Source organism: Oenanthe melanoleuca, chromosome 15 (assembly GCF_029582105.1).
Source record: "Oenanthe melanoleuca isolate GR-GAL-2019-014 chromosome 15, OMel1.0, whole genome shotgun sequence".
NCBI classification, from domain to species: domain Eukaryota; kingdom Metazoa; phylum Chordata; class Aves; order Passeriformes; family Muscicapidae; genus Oenanthe; species Oenanthe melanoleuca.
Genome location: NC_079349.1, coordinates 306,747 through 321,999, shown reverse-complemented (window position 1 = coordinate 321,999; position 15,253 = coordinate 306,747). Strand labels below are relative to the sequence as shown.

The following is a 15,253-nucleotide window of genomic DNA, read 5'->3' as shown; positions in this document are numbered from 1 at the left end:
GGCTGTCAGCCACATATTATTTATAAAGAGGTCTTAATTGGAAGTGCTGTCCCACTGGAAATACCCCCATGAACACTGGCAAGAACGTTTCCAAAAATAACATGTTTAGCAAAAGAAAGAAATCTTTAGGCTCTGTGAACCAGCCTGGACTCACACTCAGATGACACTGTGTTCCTAAAAATGGACTTTGGTCTTGGTTTTAATGACTGATCCCAGAGGGGGATTGTGCCTCGTGCCCACTGGAGTTTCCCTGAGGGGCAGCAGCAGCTTTGGGGTTTTGGTTTGTGACTTTTCTGGTGGTCTGTGGAGTTATCCCAGCAGATTAAACTGTGCACTCAGCCATTCCTGTTTCCATCCGATTATGGCTTTATTAGGTCTGAAAGCGTTTCCTCTATTTGTGGGATGTGTTTTTCCTGGAGGAGAGGCAGGACAAGGAAAGCCCCCAGTGCTTTGCAGGGTGCCCCAGGGGCTCCAGGAGTGCTGCAGGTACAGCAGGTAAATAAATACTGGCCAGGTGTTTAAAAACCCAGGTTCCCACGAGGAGACATTTCCCTGCAGTGCAAGAAGGAGGAAGGAGAGGAGCACAGCATTGAAGGGGGAAAATCACTGTAATTCTTTGCCCTAAAATCGCTGTCCTGGCTGACAGGCGGGTTTGGAGCCTTTGCAAAGCCCTGGGAGCTCATCAGGGCTGCATTCCTCAGCCTTAGATCAGATCCAGGGGCACCCGCTGGTTTGGGGGGAACCTGAGCTCCAGGCAGGGCTGGGGGTGAGGAGCTCAGCTGGAAAACCAGCCCCAGGGCTCAGCCTCACACTGTCAGCTCCACGGCTGGGTTAATGCTCCAGGCCTAATTCCAGGCTGGTTTCACTGCCTTGGTGTGGCTGGTGCACACATCAAATGGTTCTGGCACCCTGATGCTTCCTGGGAATGAAAAATGACACCGAATTGTTGTGTGAATTTCATCCCCATTCATGCAACAGGCTGAAAGACAACTCATGTTTGGAAAATGTGCAGAATGGGAGAAAAGATTCAAATCAGAGGGAAAAAATGTAAATGTTCTCAAGAGAGTTTTGTTTTCTTTTCCCCACAATGCAAAGGAAAAAAATATTTAAAAAGCAGTAATGGAAACCCATTAGCTTAATCCTTGATAGATGTGGTCAGGAGAGTGTAACCTCCTAACGAGGTGCTGAGAGCCGAGCGAGAGTCCTGCAGGAGGGTGTGGTACATCTCTGCAGCTCATGAGGCTTCGAGGAGCAGTTTTTATCTCTGGGGCATTGACTTCGGGCCCAGCTGGGTGTTGTACCTGCACAGATCGCTCCCTGGCCCTGGCTCCTGGTTTTTGTGGACTGTACATAGGACAGCAGCTGTAACTTACTGAAGCGACAGGAAAGTTGCTTTTTGTGGGGGTAACTTTCTGCTTTCTCTTCTCTTCTCTTCTCTTCTCTTCTCTTCTCTTCTCTTCTCTTCTCTTCTCTTCTCTCCTCTCCTCTCCTCTCCTCTCCTCTCCTCTCCTCTCCTCTCCTCTCCTCTCCTCTCCTCTCCTCTCCTCTCCTCTCCTCTCTCCTCTCTCCTCTCTCCTCTCTCCTCTCTCCTCTCTCCTCTCTCCTCTCTCCTCTCTCCTCTCTCCTCTCTCCTCTCTCCTCTCTCCTCTCTCCTCTCTCCTCTCTCCTCTCTCCTCTCTCCTCTCTCCTCTCTCCTCTCTCCTCTCTCCTCTCTCCTCTCTCCTCTCTCCTCTCTCCTCTCTCCTCTCTCCTCTCTCTTCTCTTTCCCTGGAGGTGAAGGGCAGGGGATTGCAGCCTTTATAGGGAAGATAAATGCTCTATTCCCAAATATTCCATAAGCAGTTCATTATTCCTCTCATTAGCATGCAGAATGAGTGAAATTTTAATGTTCCACTGCTCCAGGCTGCCAAAGTCCTTGTGCTCTTCAAAGAGAAGGGCTCAGATTTTGTTCAGTCTCTGTGAAGGAAAATTAGGGCATCTTTGTGCCTTTTAAAAATGTGTTTAGAAAGGTCATGGGTGCAGTTTCCTCACTTGGGAGTGTATCTCAGGATAGCTACGATGTGCCTGTTGTGTGAAGAATCACCTAAAATGTCTCTAAAGCCTCCTCTGTAATAAACATGAGCCAATGTGGATTGATTCTTCTTAATTGTGGCTCCCACTCTTGTGGGAAGCAGATGTTTGCTAACTCAGATTTCATTTCTGGCTTGGCAGAGGAGTGGGAGCAGCTGAACCCAAGGAGGGCCAGTGAGACTGTGCCTTGCAGTTGGGTTTAACCCTTTGCATCCAGCACAGCTCCTGGCTGGCAGTGGCACAGCTCTGCCCTGGGGGCTCCTCCTGAGCCTGGGGACCCTGCATATCCAAAATCCAGCTGGGCTGGGCTGGGCTGGCTGCTGTGCCTCAGGGTTTCTGGTTCCTCTGAAATTCTCTGTGCCTCAGGAACGTGGGGAAGGTGTCCTGATCAGAACCAAAACTCCCTGACTGCTCCATTGCTGATTATGGAAACGAGACTATTTCTGGAGAGGCGATATTCATATTTTCACCTCTGGATTCTCTGGAGCAGAGCTGTGCTCTAAAGGAACATGAGAAATGTTTTCACTTTAGCACTGAGGCAGCTTTTCCCACAGACCATCAGCTCAGCTCTGTCTGCTGGTGCTCACAGCTGTGACACTGAGCTCTGCTTCTCACTGACTGCATTTGAATGTTTTAAACATCAAATATTTGCTGATGTAACCCACTTGCTCCCCAGATTGAATTTCAAAGGTCCTTATCCTGCAATTTCCATTTGCACACATCTGCCCTTCCAGGCAGCTCTGTGCATTCTAATGAAAATGGAGCTGCTTCTTTCTGGAGCTGGTTTTAACCTTTCTGTGCTCTCCTTCATCAGCACAATTCACAATATTGTGATTTTTATATCACTCCAGGCTGCAGCCAGTGGCTGTTTGCATGGCTGGCACTGCACAATTCACAATATTGTGATTTTTATTAATCCAGGCTGCAGCCAGTAGCTGTTTGCATGGCTGGCACTGCACAATTCACAATATTGTTATTTTTATATCACTCCAGGCTGCATCCAGTGGCTGTTTGCATGGCTGGCACTGCACAATTCACAATATTGTTATTTTTATATCACTCCAGGCTGCAGCCAGTGGCTGTTTGCACAATCTGCAGGGCTCAGATGTTGCCTTGGCAGCTGGAGCCCCTTGCTCAGGCTGTAAAAACTTGGGATCCTTCTCACAGAATGGCATCTTCATTCAAATGGATGTGGGCTCAGTGGCAGAAAAACAGCAACATCTTCTCATGCTCCACATATTTGAAAGCAATCATTTTTTTTCTATGTGCCATAATTAAAAAAGAAAGCACCAGGACAGTTTCCTCATCCATTCCTCCTCCTTTTTCCCTCTCCTATAGAAATGATATCTGGCAGAGCAGCCAGGATGTTTTTCAGTCTGCTGCTCGTGGGTCTTCTCATGACTTTTTTGTTCTCACACTGCTTGCCCAATGCAGCAGCTGTTAAATAGACAACTCTGAGAGCTGGGGAAGGATATTGGTGCAACATTTGATTAACACTATTCTTGCAGGAAATTGATATGTCAACTATTTTTAGCCTCAGGCAAAGTAATAATCAAACCAAATCCATGTGGCAACCTTCTCTGATTTCAGATGACTCTATAACCTCTGATATTTCGTTTTTAACTCATTTTTAACTTTTTATTGCTGTCACAGTTTCCCACCCTGTGTGATTTCATGCCATTTTTTTAACTGTATGATTGTCCCATTAGGAAACACATCCAGCAGACTTTCCTGCTGGCCTGCAGTGTTGTGTTCATTCTTCAGAAAGTGTGTGCTGGCACAGCTCTGCTCAACAATGAAACAGCTGAAATCTGGCTTTTAGCCACTCTAATTCCCTATTCATAACCTAAATTCCTTTTTCTGCAATTTGCAATTTTTTTTCATGACATGTGCTAGTTACATCTTAGGGTGAATCAGTCAAATGAACTCTAAATTGAAATAGTTGGCTGAACTAAGCCCAAAATCTGTTGCAATGCAGTTTTCTCAAAGCTTGGAAGAAAACAGCCAGTGCAGCCACCATAGAAATGGGTGATTTTTCTTTCTGTCTGTCTTTTTCCAGGTAACTGAGTAGATGAATGTGCCTTAAAGTTTTAATCTTCTGGGTAATTAGGAGAAATAGGTGGAAAGGAAAGTCAATAAACCACATGTCCCTGCATAGGTCACACTAATAGTCAGGATGTCACTGTGAGGACAGGAAATCCTTAAATCAGGCACATCAGATTTAATCCATGAACCAGAATCAGAATTTGAATCATGCACACATAAGGATATGTAAATGAGGCTGTGAATGGCTCAAAAGTCACAACCATGCAGACAAGAGGCCTGTCCAGTGCCTTTTCTTGCCATCTTCCAAATAATCCATAGTATTGCAGGAGGCTGAGAGAGCGAGGCTTAAACATCTCTGGATCACACAAAATTCTGTATTTTGCAAACAGGGACAAGTGGCTCCAAACTGAGCTTGATGGGGTAAATTGCCAAGTGCTTTGGATGTGAGGAGGCCAAACACTCAGAGCAGCAGAGTTTGGGTCAGGGCAGCCCTGCCCAAAGGCTCCTCACCCTGGGGAGTGAACTGCACACCCTCCTCTCCTGGTGGCCACTGCTCTGAATATTTGCTTTTTAAGTCCAGGGGAGGAGAGGAGAGCCAAGCTCATCTCAGAGAGGTTCACCCCACCCTCAGCTTGGCTGCTCTTCCTTGGCAAGCCCTCCCAGCAGCAGCTGGCTGCCTGTTTTCCTTCTGCAGTTGTGTTCCTGACATTTCCTGCTGCTGGGAAAGATGTAAGAGGAAAGCCTTAGTTCCTGAATAGCCATGAAACAATGGGATGGCCCCTGAAGGTAATCCCCTCTTGACAGAACAATGCCCTCTGCCAGAGAGCAAAACCAAAGGCACAAAGAGCAGTTCTTGGAGTTTAAAGTGTAACACACTATGGTAATGTAAGGATTCCTATAGGCTGCATGTAAATGCTGTAGAATTTGTATCTTGTATTACATTGGTTAGTGGGAATTAGAATATTCACATGGAAGATTTACTGTATTGTAAACGGGAAGTTGCTCTCTCTCCCTTTTCTCCCTCTTACTCTCTTCACTCTCCCTTCTTACCCCTCTCTTACCTCCCTCCTCTTACCCCACCACCCTTTTATCCCATTACTCTTTCTCTCCCCCCTTTTATCTCCTTTTGTCTGACTCTGGGCTGTGCTGGGCAGCTCTTAGCAGGGCTCTCTTACAATGAACTGCAGCTGGGACTTTGAGCTTGTACAGAGAGCTTGAGTTGAGTCCCTGGAGACCCAACACAGACTCCACATCCTGCAGGCTGCTCCTCCTGCGGGTTTCCAGCAGTCCCCCATCCTCTCCTGGCCCCCTGCTCCCTCAGATGGGCTGTGTCCAGCCCACATCTGTGCTCTCCTCTGGGAGCATCCCTCATTTCTGGGGAGATCAGCTGCTGTGGCTGCTGCCCTGGGAGCCAGGCTGGCTGTGAGGCTGCTGGGCAGCCCTGGCTGAGCACACAGTGTCACACAGCAGGGAACTGAATCACCCAGGCTGGAGATCCCCTCAGGATGCTGAGCCCAGCCAGCCCTCCCTGACCTCCAGCACACAGACACTGACTTTGCCTCTCTGGGCTTCCTTTCCTCCTGCAGTTCTTTTTCCACAATTCCAACTGCAGTAATTCTTTCCTGGGGAAGCTGTGTGCAGCCCTCCCCTTGCAGAAGGGATGATTTGAAGGATGTGGATTAGTGGGATTACTCAGTGTGCTTCCCTCTCCTGAAAGCTCCATAAACTGTCCTTCCACAGCCTTTAATGACACTCAAGTGACTTAATCTTTCCCTGTAAAAGCTTATTTGTGTTTTAAGCTTTCAGTTATCAATGTCATTAAATCAATATCCCCAGTTCTACAGGAGCCAAGTCACATATAAACTGTCACACTCAGTTTAACTTAAGAAGTGCAATATTGAGGTGCAGTCAGCTCCTTTTTCATAGATCAGACACTGCTTTGAAGTGGAGCTGTTGAGGATCAGAGGGAGCTGATTCCTCTGCAGCCAGTTCCTTTCGTGCTGGGGCTTTCTCCTCTAATGACAGCTCTGCTGCAGAGCTCCAGTGGAGTCTCAGAAGGTGAGTATTTTATGCAGTTATCATAAATGGTGCTGGGAAACCTTGTGGAGATTATATTGGTGATGAAACATGGGGCAGAATCGTTAAGGAAATAAGAAGGCAAATTAGGATAGAGTCTTCTTTTCCATTCTTTAATCTATTTATTTATTTATCATTATTATTATTTACTTATTCTTTCTCCATCTGAGTACACAAACAGTTCTGGACAGGTCAGAGCCTGCATGGCCTCACTTGGGCAGTTCATAAGGGGTGACATCTGTGTTTAGAGTTCAGATGGAGAAAAACAATGACTTGTCCCTTGCCAGAGAAATGTAATTGAGTAAAATGTTCATCTGGGATTTATTTGTGTAAAAGATACACGACTGCAGTACCAGTCTTCTTCCAGCCTGACCCTGAGGTGCCCTTTCCATTTAGTGTACTAGAATTCAGATTTACCCAGAGAAATCTCCCAAACCAGGGATGGCAGTTGTTGTTCCATCCTTGCTGTTACTGCAGATCTCTGCTCACTGTCATAGAGGGGAAATCATTTGTAATGCAAGCCCCCTGTAGGGTCTTCCAATGGCTTACTTCAGGAAAGGCATGGGGATGGTGGGCACAGCTGGCACAGCTGGCACAGCTGGCACAGCTGTGGGGATGGTGGGCACAGCTGGCACAGCTGGCACAGCTGTGGGGATGGTGGGCACAGCATCAGCACAGCTGGCACAGCTGGCACAGCTGTGGGGATGGTGGGCATAGCTGGCACAGCTGGCACAGCTGGCACAGCTGTGGGGATGGTGGGCACAGCTGGCACAGCTGGCACAGCTGTGGGGATGGTGGGCACAGCATCAGCACAGCTGGCACAGCTGGCACAGCTGTGGGGATGGTGGGCATAGCTGGCACAGCTGGCACAGCTGGCACAGCTGTGGGGATGGTGGGCATGACATCACCCAGCACAGCTGGCACAGCTGGCACAGCTGTGGAGATAGTGGGCACAGCTGGCACAGCTGTGGGGATGGTGGGCACAGCTGGCACAGCTGTGGGGATGGTGGGCACAGCATCACCCAGCACAGCTGGCACAGCTGGCACAGCTGTGGGGATGGTGGGCACAGCATCAGCATCAGCCAGGGTGGCACACTGGGCTGAGCTGCCAGTGCTGGCTCTGCCCCTGCTGGGAAGGGCTCCAGGTGTCCCCAGAGGCAGAGGGGAAGGAGGGTGCCAGTCCCTGCTCCCCACAGAGCCCTGACCTGCAGCAGCAGCTGCTCTGTGGAAGGCTGGGGGAAAGCAGGGTGAGGCAGGGATGGAAACCTGGGCAGGGAGGAGCAGAGGAGAACATTCCATCTGTGCTCTGCACAGCTGGGCTGGGCAGAATTCCCTATCTGCAGGACACTGCTGAGCTGTGTGCCTGTGCAGGGCAGCTGGGGCAGAAATCTTGGTTATCTGCAGCCAGGATTGGTTATCTGCTTGGTTATCTGCTGCCAGGATTGGTTATCTGCTTGGTTATCTGCTTGGTTATCTGCAGCCAGGATTGGTTATCTGCTTGGTTATCTGCTGCCCTGTGCCTGACACCCTGCCTGGGCCTGGGAGCCAGGAGAATTGCACCAGGAACTTCTTGTTCTTGGTTGAGTTTCAGCAGGATGGGGTGGGGGGTGTTTTCCCTTCGTTCCCTACAGCAAGGAAAGCAAAACTTGATTTTTTGTTTTGACAGCAGAATTGTGTTGCAATAATCTGAGAGCTAATGATAATTCACCAGTGATTATTTTTTATGTTGAAGGCTCCTGTAATTAAAAAATTGCCATAAGGCAGGGTCCACACAACGTGGACTTAAGGGATTTATGTATTGGAAAGGGCTGAACAAACACTGGAAATCTTCTAGTTTGTATGTTTTGTCTGTAACCATTACTTCACTCCAATATAATTTGAATAATTTTGTCATCGAGCTCATGTAATGGAGTGGAGAACGGGATCTCAAAGCTTCTGGAATACAGGAGATTGAGTTAGTTGCTAGACCTGTTTATGGAAGATAGAAATTATGTCATTATAATGCTGAGGTGTGCTAAAATAAAATCTTGAATTACAGCATTGCTCTTTCAGTTTGAATGTATGTTTTAAAATAACTGCTGTTGTGGAAGGAAAATGTCTGGGAGCTGGTCCTTGCAGTGCTCATATTTCAGAGTTATTAATCGTTAAAAGGGACATTTTTATTGTGCAGGGAGAACAAACGATGAACAAAACCCAAAGAAGCCAAATCTACGCTGAGGAATGATGTCCCAACCTGCAAAAATTAACTCATGTATTTGTGCTCATGGACAGTAACATCCTGGTTTGCTCTCTGCTTAAACAGGACACAGAGAGTTTAATCCCAGTGTGGAAAATTAAGGCTGAATAGCAGTTTTTGCATGTTTGGAGCCTGTGTTGGAGATATGAGGACTGAACAATTTTGCTGCCAGTTCTGGTGTGTTAATCTATAATAAGTCTCTTGAATTTATTGTAGCAATGAGAATGTGAAGTAGCTGAGTAGTGGAATTGAGTCCTTTTTAAACATTCCTTCAGGGTTTGTATTCTTTCTTGCAGACGCCCAGACAATACAGCCAAGCACTAAATAAAAGTAACAGAGTTCATCTTTACTGCGCATTTCTGGATTATAGGTATGTTGCTCGATTTTATTGAATTTTAACTTGATTTTATTGAGTTACACTTACTTTGTGATGCTGGGTATTACCTGTATTCTTCTTGCTTCCTTTCATTCACAGAAATAGTTAAGAAATGGAACCATATAAAAAACCACAACCTGATTTTTGTTTGTTCATAAATAGGAGACTTGTTATTCACAGACCCTGGGTTAGGTGGGTGATTGGGAACTGAAAATATTTTGAAATCAAAGTTGCAGACTGGTAGAAATCTGCTTATCTTGTTCCAGGGGGTGTCCCCTTGGCAGGTGTTGGGTGTCCAAGGTGGCAAAGCTCCAGCCCAGCTCTGTTTTCCCTGGGTCTGTGCCACAGCATCGTGTGAGATCAGCATTTCAGAGCTGGCAATTTTGGCCAGTGTGTGGAATGGATAAACACAATATCCTTGAATGCAAATTCAAATTCAAGGGAAATAAATATCACCTCAAGTTCCACTCAGGAAATAAGAGCTATGGAAAAGCAGTAGCTTTTTTTAATTTTTTTTTTTAAAGCACTGAATACAATTTTTGTTTTTTAATTTTGAAATACGCTGCTCTTAGTGAATTAATTTGGAATACAAAGAGTGAATTTTTAATTTCATGGGGATTATCAGGTTTTGAGCCCTAGCAGTGCAAGCCTGATTGCTGCAGCAATGCTCTGGGATGCTGGGATGCTCCTGCTCATCAGGCAGGTCACAGAAATGGTTTTATGAACTTTTGTTTCACGGCTGTTGAGCTGCCCCAGCTGCTGCAGTTACCCGTTGTTATGGTTACCCAAACTCCAATAAATGAGAAGCAGATTTTAGTGAAGCAAATGAGTTTGGCTGGGGCATTGTTCCTGTTCTGTTCTCCTGTGGGGCTGGAGCCCTGGGGGCCTGGTAAGGATAAAGCTCAGAGGTGAGATGTGTCCTTGCAGATGGGCCTCAGTGCTGCCATTACACACAGTGCATGTCATATTATACAGATCACATTATATATATCCCATTATAGATATCACATGTCACATTACACACAGTGCATGTCACATTATGCAGATCATATTATATATATCCCATTATAGATATCACATGTCACATTACACATAGTGCATGTCTCAATATACATAGTGCATATCACATTACACATAGTGCATGTCACATTATGCAGATCATATTATATATATCCCATTATAGATATCACATGTCACATTACACATAGTGCATGTCACATTATACAGATCATATTATATATATCCCATTATAGATACCATGTCACATTACACATATCACATTATATATATCACATTATAGATATCACATGTCACACTATACATAGTGCATGTCACATTACACATAGTGCATGTCACATTACACATATCACATTATAGATATCACATTATAGATATCACATGTCCTGTTATAGATATAACATGTCCCATTACACATAGTGCATGTCCCATTCACTTATCACACTATACAGATCACATATCACATTATACATATCACATATCACATTATAGATATCACATTGTACATATCACATATTATATATCAGTTATCATATATCACACATCACATTACACATATCACACTATTCAGATCATATATCACATTCACACTCTGCTCTCTGCTCTGCTCTTTGCCCTGCAGCAATGGATCCGGGGTCTGGTCCAACGATATCACACTGTACAGATCACATATCACAGTGTACATATCACACTGTACAGATCACATATCACACATCACACATCACATTCACCCTCTGCTCTTTGCCCTGCAGCAATGGATCCGGGGTCTGGTCCAACGATATCACACTGTACATATCACACATCACACTGTACATATCACACATCACATTCACCCTCTGCTCTTTGCCCTGCAGCAATGGATCCGGGGTCTGGTCCAACGAGGGCTGCGAGCGCCGGGGCGGGGACCTGAACCACTCCGTGTGCCTGTGCAACCACCTCACCAACTTCGCCATCCTCATGCAGGTGGTGCCCCTGCAGGTGAGCCCAGCACTCACTAATCTGTCTGCTGAAAATGGAGCACTTGCACCCTCACATCACCTGAGCCCAGCACTCACTAATCTGTTTGCTGTAAGTGCATCCTTTGCACCCTCACATCACCTGAGTGCCTGGGGCTGGGCTCATGCAGACCCAGCTCGGATCCATTTCTTGCTCCTGCTGTGTTATCTGAGTTAACACCCCCTTTGTGTCAGCCTGACCACGTGAAGCTGGGCTTGGCTTCCTCAGCTCAGCCAGTTTTTATCTCACCATTATTATCTTTATTGCTTGTAAAGCACCTAATGACCTCCATGGTTTCCAAGAATAATTTTTCTAGGAACTCTTCAGGCCAGTAATAAAATGCAGCTTTGCCTCCAGACCTCCCACGGTGTAGGACAGGAGTGTCTTGGGAGAAATGTGCTGTTATTAACCTGTTTTAAAGAGCAGCATTCAGGGAATTACCCAGGATTAAACAGGACAGCCACCAGTTAAATGCCACTGAAAGATTGGTTGATTCTCCACTGGGGAATAGGTCCAGCTTTCAACTGAACAGATTTAGGATTGGGATGATTAATGGGATGCTGCTGTAAGTTTTTGTATTATGCAATATTAGTAATTGGAGATCGAAGATATTTCAACCAGAATTCTTTGGAATCAAGTTTTCCTTGAGAGGTCTGAACTGCATAACTAGGAAAGGCTGGATGTGAATGGACCTTCCAGTTCCTCACAGTCCTTCAGTGCTCCCTTTTCAATACTTCCCTTGCAGTTTTGGCCTGATGCATTTACATCCCCCAGACTTTGTGCAGAGTGTTTCTCCACAGTTCTGTTTCCCCTTTATGATAACAGGAAGATCTCATCCCAAAGCTTTGTCCAAGCCACATCCTTTAAGCTGACCAGTTAGAGCTGTGCTGGTGGGACCTGGCTGGGGCTGAGCCACCCCTGGGCCTGGGGCAGGGACAGGGCAGCAGAGCCACCCCTGGGGACACGGGCAGGGACAGCAGAGCCACCCCTGGGCCTGGGGCAGGGACAGCAGAGCCACCCCTGGGCACACAGCTGGGACAGCCCAGCTCTGGGAGCTGCAGCTCCAGAGAGCTTCACAGAGCACTCAGATGCTGCCATTTCATTCTGGGCAGTTTGCTCCCCCATCAGATCAGACAGAGGAGCCCTCTGCTCCTGCCAACAGCCTGCCAGCCACCTGGCAGATCTCATTTCTATTCTGATCCAGCAATCCCGAGCGTGCCAGGCTATTTGTGCCATCTGCCACCTGGATGTCACCTCAGCAGGAGGGTGGGGGCACCTGGGGACCAGGGCTCAAAACCCTTTCAGAGAGGAATATTTTCTCCCCCAGAAAAACAGAGCTTGGGTCCCCTGCCCCAAGACACCAGTGCAGGCACAGCTGGAATGTTTGTGTCTCCTACACCATTCTCTTCAGTTGTTCTTTCCTCTGGCTGTCTTTTCCCACTGTGAGAGTGTGAAAATGGCTCCTGCAAGGTTCACATGTGGATGGGCATTTCCAGCTAAGCAATGGTGTTACACAGTCTGTGGCAGAATTGGTTTGGGGTTTTGAACACATTCTCTGCATTTCTAAAGCTAGAAATGATTTTGTTTTTTATCCCATTTGTAGCCTGCTCACAATTCAGCAGGGACCATCAGTCAGTGTAGTTCAAGCAGTTCACCAATGGGCTTGAAAGCAGACAAGTGTTTATACAAGAAAAATATTTAAAACCATCTGACCTTGATGATGGAACTGTAGAAACAACCCAGAGCATCTTTAGGGAGCCCAGGATTTTGAAAAGGTTTGGGTATTTATCTGTGAGCTTCTATTTACAAAAAGAAAGTGATCCCAAATTCCTTCTATTCAGGCAATATATGTGGCTTTATTTTATCTTTCAATATATATTCAATAATATCATTCAATATATATTGTTATAGCTGAGGTTTGATCATGTGTGGCTGGCTGAGAAAAAGGTGAATCAATTCGTGTTTAAAAAGGCTGTTTTGAAAAAGTCCTAATATTGCAAAACACTTTAAAAATATGGGGGATAGGTGTGTAATTTATCAGTTTGGAGCATTGTTTCCTAAATCTAATATTGCAGTTATTAATCAAACTCTGCACTTTGGCTGCAATAAAATAGCAGTCTGAAATCATAAGCTTTTTGCTTAAAATTTGCAGCCAGCTCCATTCTCTAATGGGACAATGAAATGGAAATAATGTGGCACTCTCAGATTTCTGCTGTTTTGTAATTTTTTATATAATTACTTTTCTCAGCACGCTTTTCATTGCTGGGAACATAAAAAGAAAAAATGCCTTAGTCCAGTAATTTTTCTTTTGTGTTGCATATTTAAAGATTGGGTAGGCATTGTGATTTTTTGGTCCTTGTTTATTGCCACTGCTGGTTTGTGGTGCTGAGAGGATCCCCACAGACAGCTCAGGCAGCAGATAACAGAGATAAATCAGCCTGGCTGTTTATTCTGGCAGCTCTGTCAACTTCCTCTGCATTCTCACTTCCCCTGGTTTTACTGCAGGGATTGTGTCCCTGGGGAGGAGCACATCTGCTGTGGGACTGTGCAGAAAGTTCCTGTTGTCCTCACATACCCTAAGTGCCCATCCTTCCTGGAAATCAGCCCTGCTCTTGGCTGTGAGCTCAGAGCCACTGTCACTGTCCCACCCTGTGCCAGTGCAGCCCTGCTGGTGTGATGGGAGGAAATGGAGAATTCCTGCCTGTCCCCAATCCCACAGAGCACACAGAAACGTTGGACTAGTGCTGCAGGATGCTAAACCCTTCCAGTTCCTCAGAGAATTGCTTGGCAGTTACTGCATTTCACTCAGCAGAAGAGAGCAAAAAATGCCTTTTGGAAAAGCACAAGTATTTAAGAGTGCTATAATTGTCAAAAGGGCTCCTTTGCTTGAGAAGCATGATAGTCTGTTTTAATCAGAACAGCCAACAAAGGAGCAGAGACTCCCTTTCTGTGGTGGAAATGAAAGCACTGAACCTTTGGCAGCCAGTTCCTCCTGCTGGCTAAAGGGTTCCCCTGCTCTATAGAAATGAGGTGATCAGGGCACCTTACCCATCCCTTTTCTGTTTGCATTTGTCACTCTGTGCTCTGAGTCTGTGTCCTGCAGAGCCTTTCTGTGCCCTGTGCCCCCAAAGGCTGGACTGAGCCCCAAACCTCACCCAGTGCCAGCTCTGAGCCCCAAACCTCACCCAGTGCCAGAATTGAACCCAAACCTCACCCAGTGCCAGCTCTGAGCCCAAACCTCACCCAGTGCCAGTATTGAACCCAAACCTCACCCAGTGCCAGTGTTGAACCCAAACCTCACCCAGTGCCAGCTCTGAGCCCCAAACCTCACCCAGTGCCAGCTCTGAGCCCCAAACCTCACCCAGTGCCAGCTCTGAGCCCAAACCTCACCCAGTGCCAGCTCTGAGCCCCAAACCTCACCCAGTGCCAGGGCTGAGCCCAAACCTCACCCAGTGCCAGTACTGAACCCAAACCTCACCCAGTGCCAGCTCTGAGCCCCAAACCTCACCCAGTGCCAGCTCTGAGCCCCAAACCTCACCCAGTGCCAGTATTGAACCCAAACCTCACCCAGTGCCAGCTCTGAGCCCCAAACCTCACCCAGTGCCAGCTCTGAGCCCCAAACCTCACCCAGTGCCAGTATTGAACCCAAACCTCACCCAGTGCCAGTGTTGAACCCAAACCTCACCCAGTGCCAGCTCTGAGCCCCAAACCTCACCCAGTGCCAGAATTGAACCCAAACCTCACCCAGTGCCAGCTCTGAGCCCAAACCTCACCCAGTGCCAGCTCTGAGCCCAAACCTCACCCAGTGCCAGCTCTGAGCCCCAAACCTCACCATTTTTATTTATTTATTTCATCCTCCACTGCTCTGCAAGATCTGAGCCTGGAAGGGGATGTTTGTGCATTTCTGTGTCCTGCTGGGTCTGCCCCTCCCTTGGTGCCCTCCAGGGCTCAGTTCTGGTTTAACTGGGGACAGGCTGAGCCTGGCACAGGGCAGGAGGGATGAGCCAGCCCTGGGTGCTCAGGGGGGATCTTGTGCTGTGAACTCAGCATTTGGCATTTCCTCAGACACTGCCAGCCTCGGGCTTGAGTGAAGGAAAAACAAAATATCATCTCTTCTCCCCAAACTTTATCCCAATTATTCCACTTCACAACTTGAGTCTTTCCTCCCTGCCATGCTTCCTTCAAGCTCCATTTGAACTGAGGGATTTGTAATGAGCAGGATCCCTGCTGCTTGATGACACAGTGCCCAGAATCACTTTAAAAAATGATGTGGGCATTTAAAAATACTAATTAATATCTTGGCAGAGATATTTGGAAAATTCTGTGTTTTTTGTGTCACAGTGGAAAGTTTTAAATAAGCAAGACCAGGCTGGGCTGGAGGAGAATGTGCCTGTAATCCTGAACAGCCCCTCTGCAAGACTTCATTGTAGATTGCT

General features: G+C 46.8%; 1 protein-coding gene across 4 annotated transcripts in view; it reads left to right on the top strand.

Annotated features, from left to right (window-relative positions):
• The window catches only part of ADGRD1 (adhesion G protein-coupled receptor D1), an 87,354-nt gene that overhangs the window by 43,664 nt on the left and 28,437 nt on the right, over positions 1–15,253 (top strand). For all 4 annotated transcript variants that reach the window (XM_056504524.1, XM_056504526.1, XM_056504527.1 and 1 more), the window contains 2 exons: positions 8,725–8,798; positions 10,676–10,799. In XM_056504524.1, coding sequence (XP_056360499.1) covers positions 8,725–8,798; positions 10,676–10,799 — 198 coding nt within the window. The remainder of the gene's footprint in view (positions 1–8,724; positions 8,799–10,675; positions 10,800–15,253) is intronic.